General features: G+C 39.3%; 1 protein-coding gene across 2 annotated transcripts in view; it reads right to left on the bottom strand.

Moving 5' to 3' along the window:
- ACBD5 (acyl-CoA binding domain containing 5) overlaps positions 1–14,493 on the bottom strand; it is a gene marked incomplete at its 3' end in the record, with an annotated part of 28,799 nt that overhangs the window by 11,267 nt on the left and 3,039 nt on the right. For both annotated transcript variants that reach the window (XM_081882499.1, XM_081882498.1), the window contains 3 exons: positions 12,623–12,743; positions 9,967–10,039; positions 6,902–7,013 (listed from right to left, as the gene is read on the bottom strand). In XM_081882499.1, coding sequence (XP_081738625.1) covers positions 6,902–7,013; positions 9,967–10,039; positions 12,623–12,743 — 306 coding nt within the window. The remainder of the gene's footprint in view (positions 1–6,901; positions 7,014–9,966; positions 10,040–12,622; positions 12,744–14,493) is intronic.

Genomic DNA, 14,493 nt, shown 5'->3' with positions numbered 1-14,493 from the left:
TTATAGAAAAATGGGGAAAACATGTCGTCAAACTATTCAGGCAGTATTTTTCATAGGCAGGACCCAAGAAGGGAAAAAAGGGAGTCTTCAAGTAGTGACCAGTGAGTAGAGCTGGAAGGATCTGTCTATTTTCATTCTCCCAGTTTCTCACTTCCCCCCATTCTTAAACCCATTCTCCACATTTTGCAGCAATTTGCAATTTTTAAAAAATCTCGTGAAAATTCATCACCATTTTAGTGCTAATTTCTCTTAATAAAAACATGTTATATGTAGTTTTGTCTAATGTACACACTTTGGCAAGCAATTTCCCCTAATACAGTGCATTTATGTTGGTTGTTTTCACCACTGTCTTCATTTTTATACATAATTTTCCCTGGTAAAAGCATTTTATATACATCAGTTGGCTGGAGGACTGCATCACAACATTCAGATAAGTGCACATTTCAAAGGATAGCTGTGTTACAGTTTGATTATTATTCTGGACAGTATATATTTGATAGATTCAGCTTTAAATGCATGTGTTTGTGGGATGGGGGTTATTGGTTTGCTTTTGTTTGTTCTTTATTATGCATTTTGCAATTTTATGTTGTGAACTGCCCTGTGATCTTCAGATGAAAGGCGGTATACAAATTTAATAAATAATACACAACAATAATACAGAATTTAATTTCTCCTCTGTCCCTCCAAGTGAGATAAACCAAGCTAAACAAAGACAACAGACAGTGCAGTATTTTGAGCACACAAGCCTAGAAATTAAACTAATAAGTTTCAAAGCTAACATGGGATACATTATCAAAACAAGATGTTACAAGTTTTCTGCAGCTTCAGAACTTCACTGAACTACTGTAGAATAGCAAACATTCCTCTGCTAGAAAATCTCTTCTTGCAATGCAAGGACTCTCCGTGGAGGAAATGAGTTTTCGGGAACTTCAATACAAAACATGTGGAAAACCTATTTATTAGAATTGGGTAAGAAATGTTCATAAAGAAACAGACACATATTTACTAACTACCGGCAAACCAAATCGAGGTGTTTTTTTTAAAATTTAAGTTTTTTATAGCAATAATACAAAAAAGAACAGGATTACAACTTCCCTTGTCGCGACACTCCCTCTGCCAAACCATTCCCAATACAACTACGTTCTTGGTCCATGCAACATGCAAACACAGTATCAGAACAGAATGTCCATAAAAAAAGAACAAAAACAGAAATAAGTCCAGTTATGTTGGTGCTAGAAACTGGGACAAATTCCCAGCAAATGAGGTGCTACCACAATAAGGGGATTTGGAGCATTAAAACACACAGTACCACTATTTGGGAAGTTGCAGCATGTGATGAGTATTTCTTCATATTTTTTTAATACAACCTTCATACTAAACTTCCACATATAACATTTGGAAGCTGCAAAAGTAAGTATAGGTCAAGTTTTTGTTGTTTGTAAGAAGCTATACTGAAGGCTGTTACTTTAAGACACAGTTTCTGGATGAATACACAGATCTTACGCAAATAATGGTCAGAACAAAAAATGCTACTTGGGCTTCTGCAAGAGACAGTTGGCTTTTTTCTTCGCATTTCATCCCAATAACATGCTTTGCCATCTGGCATGGCCAGGGGTTGGGGTTGCTGCTAATCAAGAAAAACAACTCCAAATTCTCGTTGGGCTCATGGAACTATGGTATTCTGGATTTATTTTGCTTATTTTTGCCAGTTATATGCTGCCTAATTAATCAAGTCCTCACAATAAATAAAATATAAATACAATCCAAATGAAAAATCAATCAATACAAAAAAAAACCTGTACCAGCACGAAGATTGTCATAAATTCAACATATAACTATCATCATCATAAAAAGCAGCACTGAAACCAGTGAAGGGGGAAACAAAATAGCCCCAATGAATGGTGTAGCTTAATTCATTTATTAAAAAATAATCATAAGAATGCTTTTAAAGAAAGGCTTGGAAAAAGTCACTTGCTTATACTCTGACACCTAGTTGGCCTCTTTATTTATACTTGGTCTCTCTCTTTATAAAATTAGCACACAGCCCTATGAGCACATAAGTCCATGTTGATATTTCCCTTCATTCTCTTCAGTGCAGCTGAAATTGAAGGCACATAAAATACCACCACGAAAATGTTTCTGAAAGCCAGGCTCCATTTTGAGCAGCAACACAATTTTTTAGAAAGCAATGCAGTTTAGCTTCCCCAGAAAGAATAAGGCCCTTGAACCCTTCAATGCCCCAAGCGCTTCAAGCAAAGAGTTGCCCAATTCCCTTCTGCAGAACCCAGATAATGCAAACACAGTGCTCCACATGCCTCTTCCAAGCCTACCCTAAGTTCATGCAGGCCGGCCAGGCCTCTTGCGCTGGATGTAGAAGCCACATTCTTCTTTCGAGTCTAGTGTTTTTTACGAACCTGAAAATAATATTTTGGTCAGCTACTGATTAAGAGTGGGTTCGTCCCTTGCAGAACAGATTGCGCTCCTTTGCTTTGAAAACAGAAGTGCATCAGACCAAGCCTTCAAAACAAACTCTTCACAACATTAGCAACAAGAAAGTAATTTCCTAAGCTTCTCTTGTCCACTCGCACATGTTACACAGATGGCAATCCAAGGATGTAAACTGTGAGCAGTATTTCATTCCTCTGTGGTATGTCAGCACACTGAAATAACTGGCTTTAGTTAAGAGGCTTTTAAAAAATTACTTAACATGGTAAATAATGCTTTCTGTTGCATTTAATTCTGGCTGTAAGTATCAACAAGCCTCTAAACTTCCACATACTTTTCTGCACCCCACCTCAAATGTTTCCCTTAGGAGCATTATTTTTTATCTAAAAGTTTAGCTTTGTAAATTTATTTTGCACCGGAATTAGAAGACTTTTGTGCCTCTCAAAAGCATACTGATTCTCATGAGCAAAACCTGACCCAATTAAATACATCACTGTCCCTATGCCGAGCATAAATGAGGCTGTGCACATGTTGTTTGTTTTTTTAATTCTTCTTGAAAATACTTATATCTTCCCCCAAGGTCACAGCTCCATCACAGAGAGCTGAACACTCAATTTGCAACTAGGGTCTTCACTGCTGCTAGGATGAGCTGTGTATGTGAATTTGTAACTCTCAAATGCACCTACTGGATAGCACCACAGATGATAATGGAGATCTCCACTCTGCCATGACCATACAATTACTGGTTGGAGCTTTTGTTGCTTTTTTGGTCATCTTGTTTTCAGTTTTGTTTCCAGGGTGAGCAGGACTGCCTGGGCCACAATGTGGAGATTAGGGCCAAACTAGCCTGGGAGAATCTGATTTAAACAGCAAGTAGCCAATAGGCTATGAATGGGACGTGGGTCTAAACCACAGAGCCTAGGGCTTGCCAATCAGAAGGTCGCGGTTCGAATCCCCGCAATGGATTGAGCTCCTGTTGCTCAGTCCCAGCTCCTGCCAACCTAGCAGTTCGAAAGCACGCCCAAAAAGTGCAAGTAGATAAATAGGTATCACTCTGGCAGGGAGGTAAACGGTGTTTCCGTGTCTTGCTCTAGTTTCGCCAAAAGCAGCTTAGTCATGCTGGCCACATGACCCAGAAAAACTATCTGCAGACAAATACCGGCTCCCTCGGCCAGTAAAGCGAGGTGAGCACCGCAACCCAAGAGTCGTTCGCGACTGGACTTAACTGTCAGGGGTCCTTTACCTTTACCAAGTATGCAAGTGATATATAGATTCCCCTTTGCATGTCCAGTGCTTATCTTTCCCACACTTTAATTTCAGCTCAACATTTATCTCAAATTAGAGCAAGGCTGATAGAAAACAGCCTTCGGGATATATTCTGCAAGGAGGCAACCATGGGCAGGTGTGGATTTAGCATGTCCCACATGTGTACCACCTTTTGCTTTTTAAAATCAGGACCACCACATAACTTTGCACATCAGTGGAACAAGGAAACATTTAAAAGAGATGCACCTGCAGACTACAGCCCTTACAAGCACTTTAAAAAATGCCCAATGCAAACAGAGCTAGCTCTTTCTCTAACAGCAAAGGGTCTCCATGAAAGAACACTCCCCACACTTTCCTAGACAGAGACTAATCTCACATGTTCCCTTTTTTAGTTTTCTGTTCTGGTATCTAGGTTTTGTACATTTAGCATAATAAGAACCAAAAGAAGAGTCTATAAATTATCTGTATAAATTGTTTATAACAGTCAGAAATCAACCTGGCACAGTAATGTTTGGTTTCAATTTAGAACCTTTATAGTAGGTGCCTTAAAATAATAAATGAGACAGAGATTACCTAGAAAGCTATGAGGCTGTTCGGCACTTTGGTAAGGAAAACGTAACAAAACTGACTTATTCAGAACAAGAAGACGACTAACAATGCAATGCTATATATGTCTACTCAGAAGTAAGTCCTATATTAGTGGGACCCAAGGCTATAATCCTATACCCACTTACTCAGTAGTAAGTCCTTTTGAACTCAATGGGAATTATTTATGCGTAGGCATACATAGTATAGTATTGTATGTAATCTCAGTTATTAATACACCACAACAGTTATAGCAGCCTCTGTTTTCCTTCTCCCAGTGACCTAAATGCTTTACATAGAGGTTCCACTGTTTGATACTGAATTTTCCTGTATGAATTTAGGATATGCATATTAAATCTACAATAAGAAAAACCATAATTGGGAAATGATTCAAGCACATTTTGTAAGCAAAATATTCAAGTGGTATAGCAGTTCTGAGGTAAACAGTAGAACACCCATTGGAATGGAGAAATGGACTACATAATAAAATGTCATACCAGGCTTGGCTATCAATTGAGGCCATCACATGTTCCAAAACCACAGGATGTTAGCATTCACAAAGAACCAAGTACATGTGCTCTGAATTTTGCTGCTGGCTTGTTGCAACAGAGACACATATATTTTGTCCATTGCAAGAAAATAATCAGTTATTGGTAAAGATTTTTAACATCTGTTATTGCACATTTGCATGAAAATGGAATGAAAATAGTGGCAAACCTATTTATGCCTAACTCACTGCAATGTTGCTAACGCCAGTGAATATTTGCATGCTACATAATTATTATTTTTCCTCTTAAGAGTAGTACTTTGACTGGAATAAGTCTTTAAAATGTGCCAGTAGCGTTTGGCATTCTATGCCAAGTGACAAGAAATGTACCTAATTTTAGAGAACCTACTAGATATATATAGACATATAAATATATACACACACAAATACATACACAGAGACAATATTTTAAACCAATTGATGTTATTTGCATAATAATGTAGTTCTGGCTGTAGACTGCATCAGTTGTACCTTAAGTGCCGTGCCCAGCATGCCAGAGGTGCTCAGTACTGACCACTTAACCAGTAAGGGCTACTTGACATGCCAGTACTTTGAATACACTAAATAGATAAACACATGTATTTTACTACATGTACATGCAGTGGGGAGCCAGAATCAATAGAAGAGATGTTCAGACATCATACTAAACCAAGGAAGGGGAACCTAAAGTCCTCCAGATATTATTGGACTGGTGTTTGAGCTTTCTTTTTTCTCTTCTTCTCTGCCCACCCCTTCTTCCTCATACGCTCATCTCTTTTCGATTGTAAATCTGAGAATACGGATTACTTTACTGCTGATTTCTGTGAACTACTCTGGGATCCTTTTTTGGCTAAAGAATATAAATCAGGAGTAGTCCAGTGGGCCGGATCTTTATCTCCTCACCCACTAGGGAGCCATTTTCACAGGTGAGTGAGAGCACTCATCTGTCAATCATCAAACATTATAATGGCATCAAGTGATAGACGCCTGTTAAAATTAAAAGGTTACTGTAGTGCAGGCTTTGAAGATGTGCTCTTTCACCAATGATCAGCTAACGGTTGGCTAGATGGAGACCCTTTGATGTCTCTGCAGAGAGCGAAATGCTCCTAAGACTGGAGCATCTTCCCCTCTGCCAAGAATGCAGTTTCTATCCAAAGGGCTGGAGGAAGTGCATCGGGAAAAACCCTTTTCAGGAGGGAAATGCAAAAAGAACTTGCGGAACCACTTTTGCAGCGGTTCCTAAGCAGGTCGAGCACAGAGCTTGGCTGAGCACAGAGTTTGCAAAGCGCTTTGTGAAGCAGCTCCCAAACATCGAACAATCTGCTGGTTGTTGGGTCCTTGGGAAAATCTACTATGCAAAGGCTTCTGCAGGCACTGCTCTTTTGACCAAGCCCCACCTTTACCTGCCCCACATCTGGTAAGGTGTGGGACAGGTAGGCATGGCTTTGCTGAAATAGCACTGGGAGCCAAATGGGAAGGCCTGGCAGTCCACATTAGGTATATGGGCTGAAGCTTCTATATTACCGTTATGTATGTTTTAGACAAACAAGCAAAATAACAATACTACCCCATTGCCACTGGCCAAGCTGGCTGGGATTTATGGGATTTAGAGTCCAACAACAAGCCTTAGGTTTCTCACAGCCTACACTAAACACTGATGTGAATGAGCCCCAGAACCATGGCCTTGTCCATTCCACCAGCTCAGAAGCTTTTGCTTCCAGTTTGCGTAACCGTGGGTTGTTGAAGTGTCCAAACCAAGAAACAGGTTAACCTTCATTGTGGTTTATGTGAAACCAGCCATCCTTAAGCCAACAAAATTAATTAAGGACATGCAGGTGTTTTAATATTATGAAAGCTGTGGCACGTCAGACTTGCAACACGTTTGCATGGAAGTTAGAGCATGTCAGGAAAATGGTGAGAGGTGTTTTGTGCAAGAGCTTTCTTGCTCCTGGCTCTGAGGTGCTTTGCAACAATTAGTGCAATTACCATTAAAATTATTCACAGAAGCTGAACAAATTGCAAAACCATAGCTTAATATAAACTGCAGTTAATTAAGATAAGTAGAGTTTATATCCCAACCTGCTATTATGCCAGATCCTCTGCTCTTTTTATCCTCAACAATTTCATAGAATGGGCCTATTACATGTAGGAGTTCTTCAACCTTGTCTGTCATTGGCATAGTTTCAAGAATCTGTAGGAATACAAAACATTTATGAATTGCTTATCAGTTAATAATATTGCAATACTTCACAAGAACACAGCATCACAATAAATAAAAAAATCCTGCACCACCTACACTGGCCGGCAAGCGCTCCAACTGGAGCCTTACCAAAGGCATCGTGGACTTTGAAGATGCTCAAACTCAGGATGAAAGGGAGAAACGTGCTAAGAGGAAGGCATGTTCGGCAAACCCTCACTGCGATCAACTCCCGCATGGAAACCTATGTCCCCACTGTGGAAGGACGTGTGGATCCAGAATTGGCCTCCACAGTCACTTGTGGACTCACTGTTAAGAAGACCATGTTCATGGAAGGCAATCTTACTCGGCTACGAGTGATCGCCAGAGAAGATGATGATTTTGAAAACCTTTAGTTGCAACATCAACTTTACCTGAGGGACTGCTTTGCCCCATACAGCTGTCTGTCTGAGAACTGTTCCTCTGCTCTGATATGGGGCATACAGAACAACACCCTAGGTATGTCTGGCATCAAACCAAACATTTAGCATTTTGATTGCAGCTCAATGGAATCAGTTTCCCAGTGAACTTAGCCAAGCAACTAGCATTTTAGCTTTTAGGCAGCTGTTTGAAAACGTATCTATTTAAGAAGCCTTTCCCTGAAGACTGACTCTTTATACTATGCAGAACCTTGTAATTTAGTGCTTTTAAGATAGTGTTTTATAGATTGTTAAGTATACTTGATTTTTACTATATGTGTTGTTCTTTTGGTATTTCTACATTGCACTACTTTAGAAACATTCATTGGGAAGCAGTTTATAAATCCTTAAATAAATAAACGTCATTATCAAATATCACTGCCTCTCTTTATGTATATTCAGCCCAATCTCACAAATATAAACAGGCTTGATTTGTCATTTTTATGAGTTTGTGTAAAGGATATGAATACTAAGCGAGAATGCAGATTGCTGGCTAAGGAAGGTACACTCATAATTTTTAAAATAAATTTCCTTTGAAGAAAATGAGAAAGGCAATACTACTAGAACAAAACTCCTCTTGTTTCTCCCAATAACTCTGCATGGCGAATCATGTTTGCCACTGCAGCAAAGAGCTTATCCAAAAAACTTCTAGGCTCAAACATGTTAAACAACTTACCGGTAAATACCAAATTCCATCCTTGTTTACTCACAAGCAAGTTCCACCAAATGTAGGGCTTACTTTCAAGTAACTCTGCACATGGTTTTGTGCCAAAAGTGGATTTTATTTGAGAATAAAAATATTACAACATTTTCTTATCATATTCTTTCATAATTTATAACTCCTTTACAAAATGAATACATTCATCAGAATAAAGACGCCACAAAACAGGCATTACAGGAAATACAGAGAAACTAAATTCATCAGCAGATAAGAGTATTCTGATATATTTTCTTGCTGTCTTCCATTCTATTATCTACTACTCTCAGAAAGGAAGGCAGAGGTTCAGCTTTATCTTGTTTAAGCCTGTTAAATCTATGCATGAAAGATGCTTTCCCAAAAGAAAAATTAGGCAATATATAATATTGTAGCAACAATAATTTGGAAACATTTAACACATTAACTGGAATGATTTCATCAGAAGCTCCTTCAACACATGTGGTATTACATTAATCCTAACAACGCCCCAAATTACATTTAGTACTTTAAGTATAGTATGTTTCTTTTCATTTTAGGCTCAAGCCTACTCAATTTCTATTCTAACCAGCTTACTCCAATACCCAGCCTACTTACTTCAGAGTAGCACTACTGATTACCAAAAGTGGATGACATGATTCAGATATGAAGAAATAGTACTACATTTGCCATGGCAAAAAACAACAACACAGTGGAATATTTTCTTTTTATTATGTGCTTTGGGATACTACAAAATCACATGTTGAAGTTAACGATAAACTGCACAATGCCCTAATGAATATTTAAAGCTCCCATGCAAATCTCAAAATTAATCATAATTTCCCAACACCTTAACATTCAATCTCCTCTGATGAGCATCTCACTGATGAGCTTCCATCAGCCTCAAGCTAGATCCTTTGCCGGGCTGTTGCAGCACCTCTTCTGGGCACCCCTCTCCATCGCTCACGGGCCCTTCCTTCTCCTATCCTGCACATGCTCTCCCCGTGCTTTCTGCTCTCTCCCCATCACAAATTTCCTTTCCTTATGTCCTCAATCCAGCACCTTCACTCCCCCATATGAGGACTGCAATATCTCTTAACCTTCCTACACCCTCCAATGGCCTTAACACGAGGGTTCACTGTTCACTATAATATTAGCATAAATATTAAATCAGAATTCTCACTTTGTACTCTAAGCAGGTTTTCAATGTTTTCATTTTTGTTAGCTATTATGAGGTATTTATAATTGACGGACAGATAGTTCTATTGATTTCCAATATATAAAGAGTATTGCCATCTATCCTAACCCCACATAATCGAAAATACACAGCAAAATGGAAATCTTGGTGCAAGCTGTATACAAGTACCCAAGGTTTAGCTTTTTGCATGTTTCAGTTTTGAGTCATCTAGTACTCTTGTAATGCATTCCTTTTAACAAATACTCAAAAGAGCTGAAACTCTTCCAACTGATATTACAGTACAAGTATTTTTAAAAGAGACGGCACAGCCCATTGCCTCTCTCCATCTCTGTTTTTGCTGTGAATTAGCTCCAGTTCCAGTGATTCACTGCAGGCTGCTTACCATAAACTTCCATAATGCACTGCATAAGCATTGCTCACTTCTCTTTCATGGCAGCAATATCCCTAAAGCTCTCAGCATTTTGACAGCTAGGCTGCCTAGGGTAAAGTCCATCAAATAATTTGCAGCAATTCCTTTTGAAGCTTGGCTAGAAGCTAATCAAGTTTCAAGCTTCATGTGCCTAGAAATGAAATTATTGTGGAATATTTGCTTTCTTCGACATACCTAGCAACTCTTACCTTTTTCATTTCTTCAACATAGGCAATCATAGCATCTTCTTTGGGCATATCACCTAAAGCGCTCCATGCATCCCTACAATAAATATCACAAATATCCTCAAGACATTTAAAATTATAATTCCTGTAAGATTCAGTAGGCTCATTCTTACTGAGCCCTTGATTCTGCAATGACAGAACTCGCTACAATCTATCTAGTTTTGTGTACATAAATATGTGCTCATTGTAGAGTAACACAAATTCTGAGATTGAGATTTAACACAGGTTTGGTTTCTCGGTCTTCAAACAATATGCTTTTTAATATATAATAAATGGCCTCGTTTCCATCTTTTCCTTCTCACTTTTTGTCTGACGGTAGGCCACAGTTATGAGTAATTTATACTCAGCTTGCGTGCCCAGTTCAAAATGCACAACATTTTGCAGAATATATAACTTGTACTAACTCTTTGCAATAGGCTTGAGAAACAGGTAAGTCAAAGATACAAAACTGAAACAAGTAAATAAATAGCTGGATCCAATAACCCAGATGGCCTTTTCAAATGAGTTTGTCTATTGTGTGCATAGTCAAATCTCTGTGTGGGAAAGTCACAGACAGCACAGCAGTCACCGGGGGGGGGCACAATTATCCAGCTCTGGAGCAAAAAACACTGCTGCTGCTGCTGCAAAAATGCAATTGCCCAATACCTATTCCCTGCCTCAAACTGCATTTTCCTATTCTCCTCTACACTATAGCTGCACAAGTGTCACAGAAACCTTCCAGATGTATCAAGGACCTATGACACACTCCTCTGACTTATTTTGGCTTCCCCCAAAAAATACAGTTTTAGAATTTGGGGTTTTGTTTTGTTTACTTCTTAAAATAGCCAAATATCCCTGCAAGTGATTTCCTGAAGCTTTAAAAAAGAGAGAGAGAGAGAAATATTAGTTAGCAAGATTGCACTGTCTCCATGCAGCACTCTTTCCACAATACCTTACTTCCTGGTATTATTATTATTATCTTTATTATTTTCTTTATTATTTCCCCTTTCCAAAGACAAGAATGAGCACTAATTTGATTTAACCTTTGCCTTAATAAAAAGTGTACTTTGCTAATCTGCTGTGGATATAAATTATAACACAAGTTTTTTAAAACTGGAGGGTTGCACTGAGAATAACAGCAACTAAAAAACAAATATCAACCCTTTCGTCGTTGTTTTTTACTGAGGTGTGTATAGCTCTATAATACTTCCCAAAAGTCACTAAAAAAATACAGATTCCTCTTACATATACATATTTTTTATTTCTGCCCTATTATAGCTAATGGGTAAAAAAGCTTGAGCTTCAAAAACATGCAGAACTTGTTTGACAAGAAACCTCTGTAAACTGAGAGAAATTATTACATGTGCTTACAGGCAACAATGTCTCTGTTAAAAGGTAAAGGTAAAGGTACCCCTGCCCGTACGGGCCAGTCTTGACAGACTCTGGGGTTGTGCGCCCATCTCACTTAAGAGGCCAGGGGCCAGCGCTGTCCGGAGACACTTCCGGGTCACATGGCCAGCGTGACGAAGCTGCTCTGGCGAGACAGAGCCGCACACGGAAATGCCGTTTACCTTCCCGCTGGTAAGCGGTCCCTATTTATCTACTTGCACCCGGAGGTGCTTTTGAACTGCTAGGTTGGCAGGCGCTGGGACCGAGCAGCGAGAGCGCACCCCGCCGCAGGGATTCGAACCGCCGACCTTTCGATCTGCAAGTCCTAGGCGCTGAGGCTTTAACCCACAGCGCCACCTGCGTCCCTAATGTCTCTGTTAGGGAGAGCCAAACTGCAGAGTCTAACCCAGCTACCTCCACCTCCAACATATGCTACACAAGAATGGGGGCAACACTGCACTTCCATCAGCTTGACCACCAATTTTACATGTACATTGCCACCATCTTTATTAAGATATTTCCCAATAGTGGGAGACCAGCAAGAGGCGCAGAGACAGTCTGCTAAAAGTCAGTTTGCAGTCTGCTGGTAGACAATGGTCAATGAACCTTCTTCAACTTTCAGAAAAAACATTTTCTGTACTGAAAGTCTCTCTGCGCAATTATTATCTATCTTAATCTTGCCTGCACCCTCACAGCTACTGAGTTCTTTCCTGAACTAGGTACATTTTAAACAGAAATAGCTGGGAAGGTGGCAGTGCTCAGGTAATAATGGTGTGCTAGGCAGAGCAGGATGCACACGTGAATTCCCCAGGTAACAAAGGTAAAATACCTGGAACATAAATCTCAGAAATGATACCAGGCCTTGGTTCTTTTAAAAGGAGAGACTGAGAACATCCCCTACTACCAGTGATCTGGTGCACATTTATATTCTTTATAACTAAGGCTTTTCTCCATATGCAAGTTGTCACAGGAAGCTGCCTTATACAGAGTCACACTACTGGTCCATCTAGCTCAATATAGTCTACCATGATTGACTGTGGCCCTCTGGAGTTTGAGATGTCTTTCCCAGTCCTACCTAGAGATGTAGGAAAATGAACCTGGACGTTCTGCATTCAACCCTTTTGGTCTACCAGTGAGTTGTAGCAGTGTCCCATAAAAAAAGTAGTCAGTAATTTATCCTTCCTACTGCCCCCCACTACAGCAGGGCTTGTGTACATACAAACTTAAAACACCTCTTACATATCATATTTACCATTTGTATCTACCAATAGGATCCCAGAATCCAGGTCTTGGACTACTGCAGGGTCCTTGAGTTGCTTGCTTGTAAAAGCTATAGAACTTGAGCATCATTTCATTTGTTGGCTGGAATGAACCTAGAGAAAATAATCTTAGAGTGAGAAACACCATAAATGACAGATATTTTGAAACACCTAATTTCTGTACCAACTCAAAGGGTTAGATTCACACTTGGTTAATTTAACTGAAGTTCCATTGAAATCAAGGGGCCATAACTTATTGTTCACACTGAATTCAATGAGACCAAAGTTCAACTAACTTCAGTTAAGGCATCCAGTCCAAAGTTAAAGATCCAGTCCAAAATAAATAGAATATGACTGCATGACTTACAGCACCAGGCTACTGGGAACTAAGTACACCCATAACAAGGACTAAACTCAATACTTTATGCACACCATTTTCTGATTTTAAAAAATCTGTCTATGTTTATTTTCATTCTATAATCAGAAAGGATACTCTAGTGAGTAAAGTATACTTGTGCAAAAGAACCTAGTCACCTTTATATTTCAAGTAATGATATCATCCCTGTTATTGATTCTCCTATTAATGAAAGTAATGTGTCCAAACAAACAGAAAAAACATGACTGCTGATACTTATCATGCTAGCTTTATGGTAGAATTGTCCCTACTGTGGTGCAGCTCACACACATCCTGTGTTGAAGATATATTGCAGTACTGGAAAAAAGCTATAGAAATTCAAAGCCCTGTCAAGGATCAAAATACCACAGCAGATCCTCCTGTGACAAATACCCCCAAAGTCATTTTACCCCACTATGGTTACCTAAATCGATGGTTAGGTTATTCCAGTCAAACTGCTTCAAGCAGTTTCTACCATAGGCCCTGCTCCCATGGCTACCCCAATACTATCCGCCCTACTGAAAACCAGGTAAGGAGAAGATTTCTTGACTGCTTATGCTACCACTTTATACATGGCTGGTGTGCCTGACCACCAGCCAATCCTTAGCTCTTAGAATGGAACTTGCACAAGTTCAAAATTTTAGATTGATACATTTTTTAAAGATTCTGTTACTAAAGTGAGACAGAAAAGTATAGCATGCACACTATGAAGGACACCTCTCATTTTCTAATATGGGTATGTTCATATTGGCGACTTAAAACACAGTGAGATCATTTCATCTCACTGTGTTTCATAGTGCATTTGCATAGTGTTGTTAACATTAGAGCAGGGTGTATTCACTCAATGTGTGCATGGCCATTTTGATTTCCCCATCCCTGCAACCCCATCCCCCAAGCTCCTATTCATGAAACTGTCATCTGCACATGTGCAACGGCTGTCTCAAATGTTCACACCATTCTTAAGTATGAAGCGAATGCAGCTTAAGTTTTCCAGTGTTATGCGACTCCGCCAATTTCACAGAAGGGTGGGGTGGGAAAGAGAAGAGATTTGAAAATCACACCATTTACACCCACAAGCTGTACCAACGCAAAATCAAGTATGAACATAACACGCTCAAGGCAAACCCCTCCTTTCTTGCAGTGCTTGGGATAACATGGTGGTTGTTTTTTTTTTAAAAAAAGAAAATAGTTGAAGGCATTAAAAAAAAAAACCTCTGGAGCAGAGTTGGCTAAGTATTTGGCTCTCTTAAATAGAGATGGAGGCTTTTCTTTTTGGACATACTATTTTTAGTTCTGCTCTCAATTTAAGTTTATCAACTTTTCATTGTAAATATTAAACTACGTATCAGGATTACACACAGAGATTGCAGAATGTTTCATTTTGGGGAGAGGAACAATTGTTGTATGGAACTTAATATGCACAAAGAGCATCAAGGTAGCAGTTCTATATACACATGTGTGTGTAAGTAC

Source organism: Podarcis melisellensis (genome assembly GCF_964234715.1).
Source record: "Podarcis melisellensis genome assembly, chromosome: 12".
NCBI lineage: Eukaryota > Metazoa > Chordata > Lepidosauria > Squamata > Lacertidae > Podarcis > Podarcis melisellensis.
The sequence above is the reverse complement of the archived record's forward strand: the minus strand, read 5'-3'. Positions and strand labels throughout refer to the sequence as shown.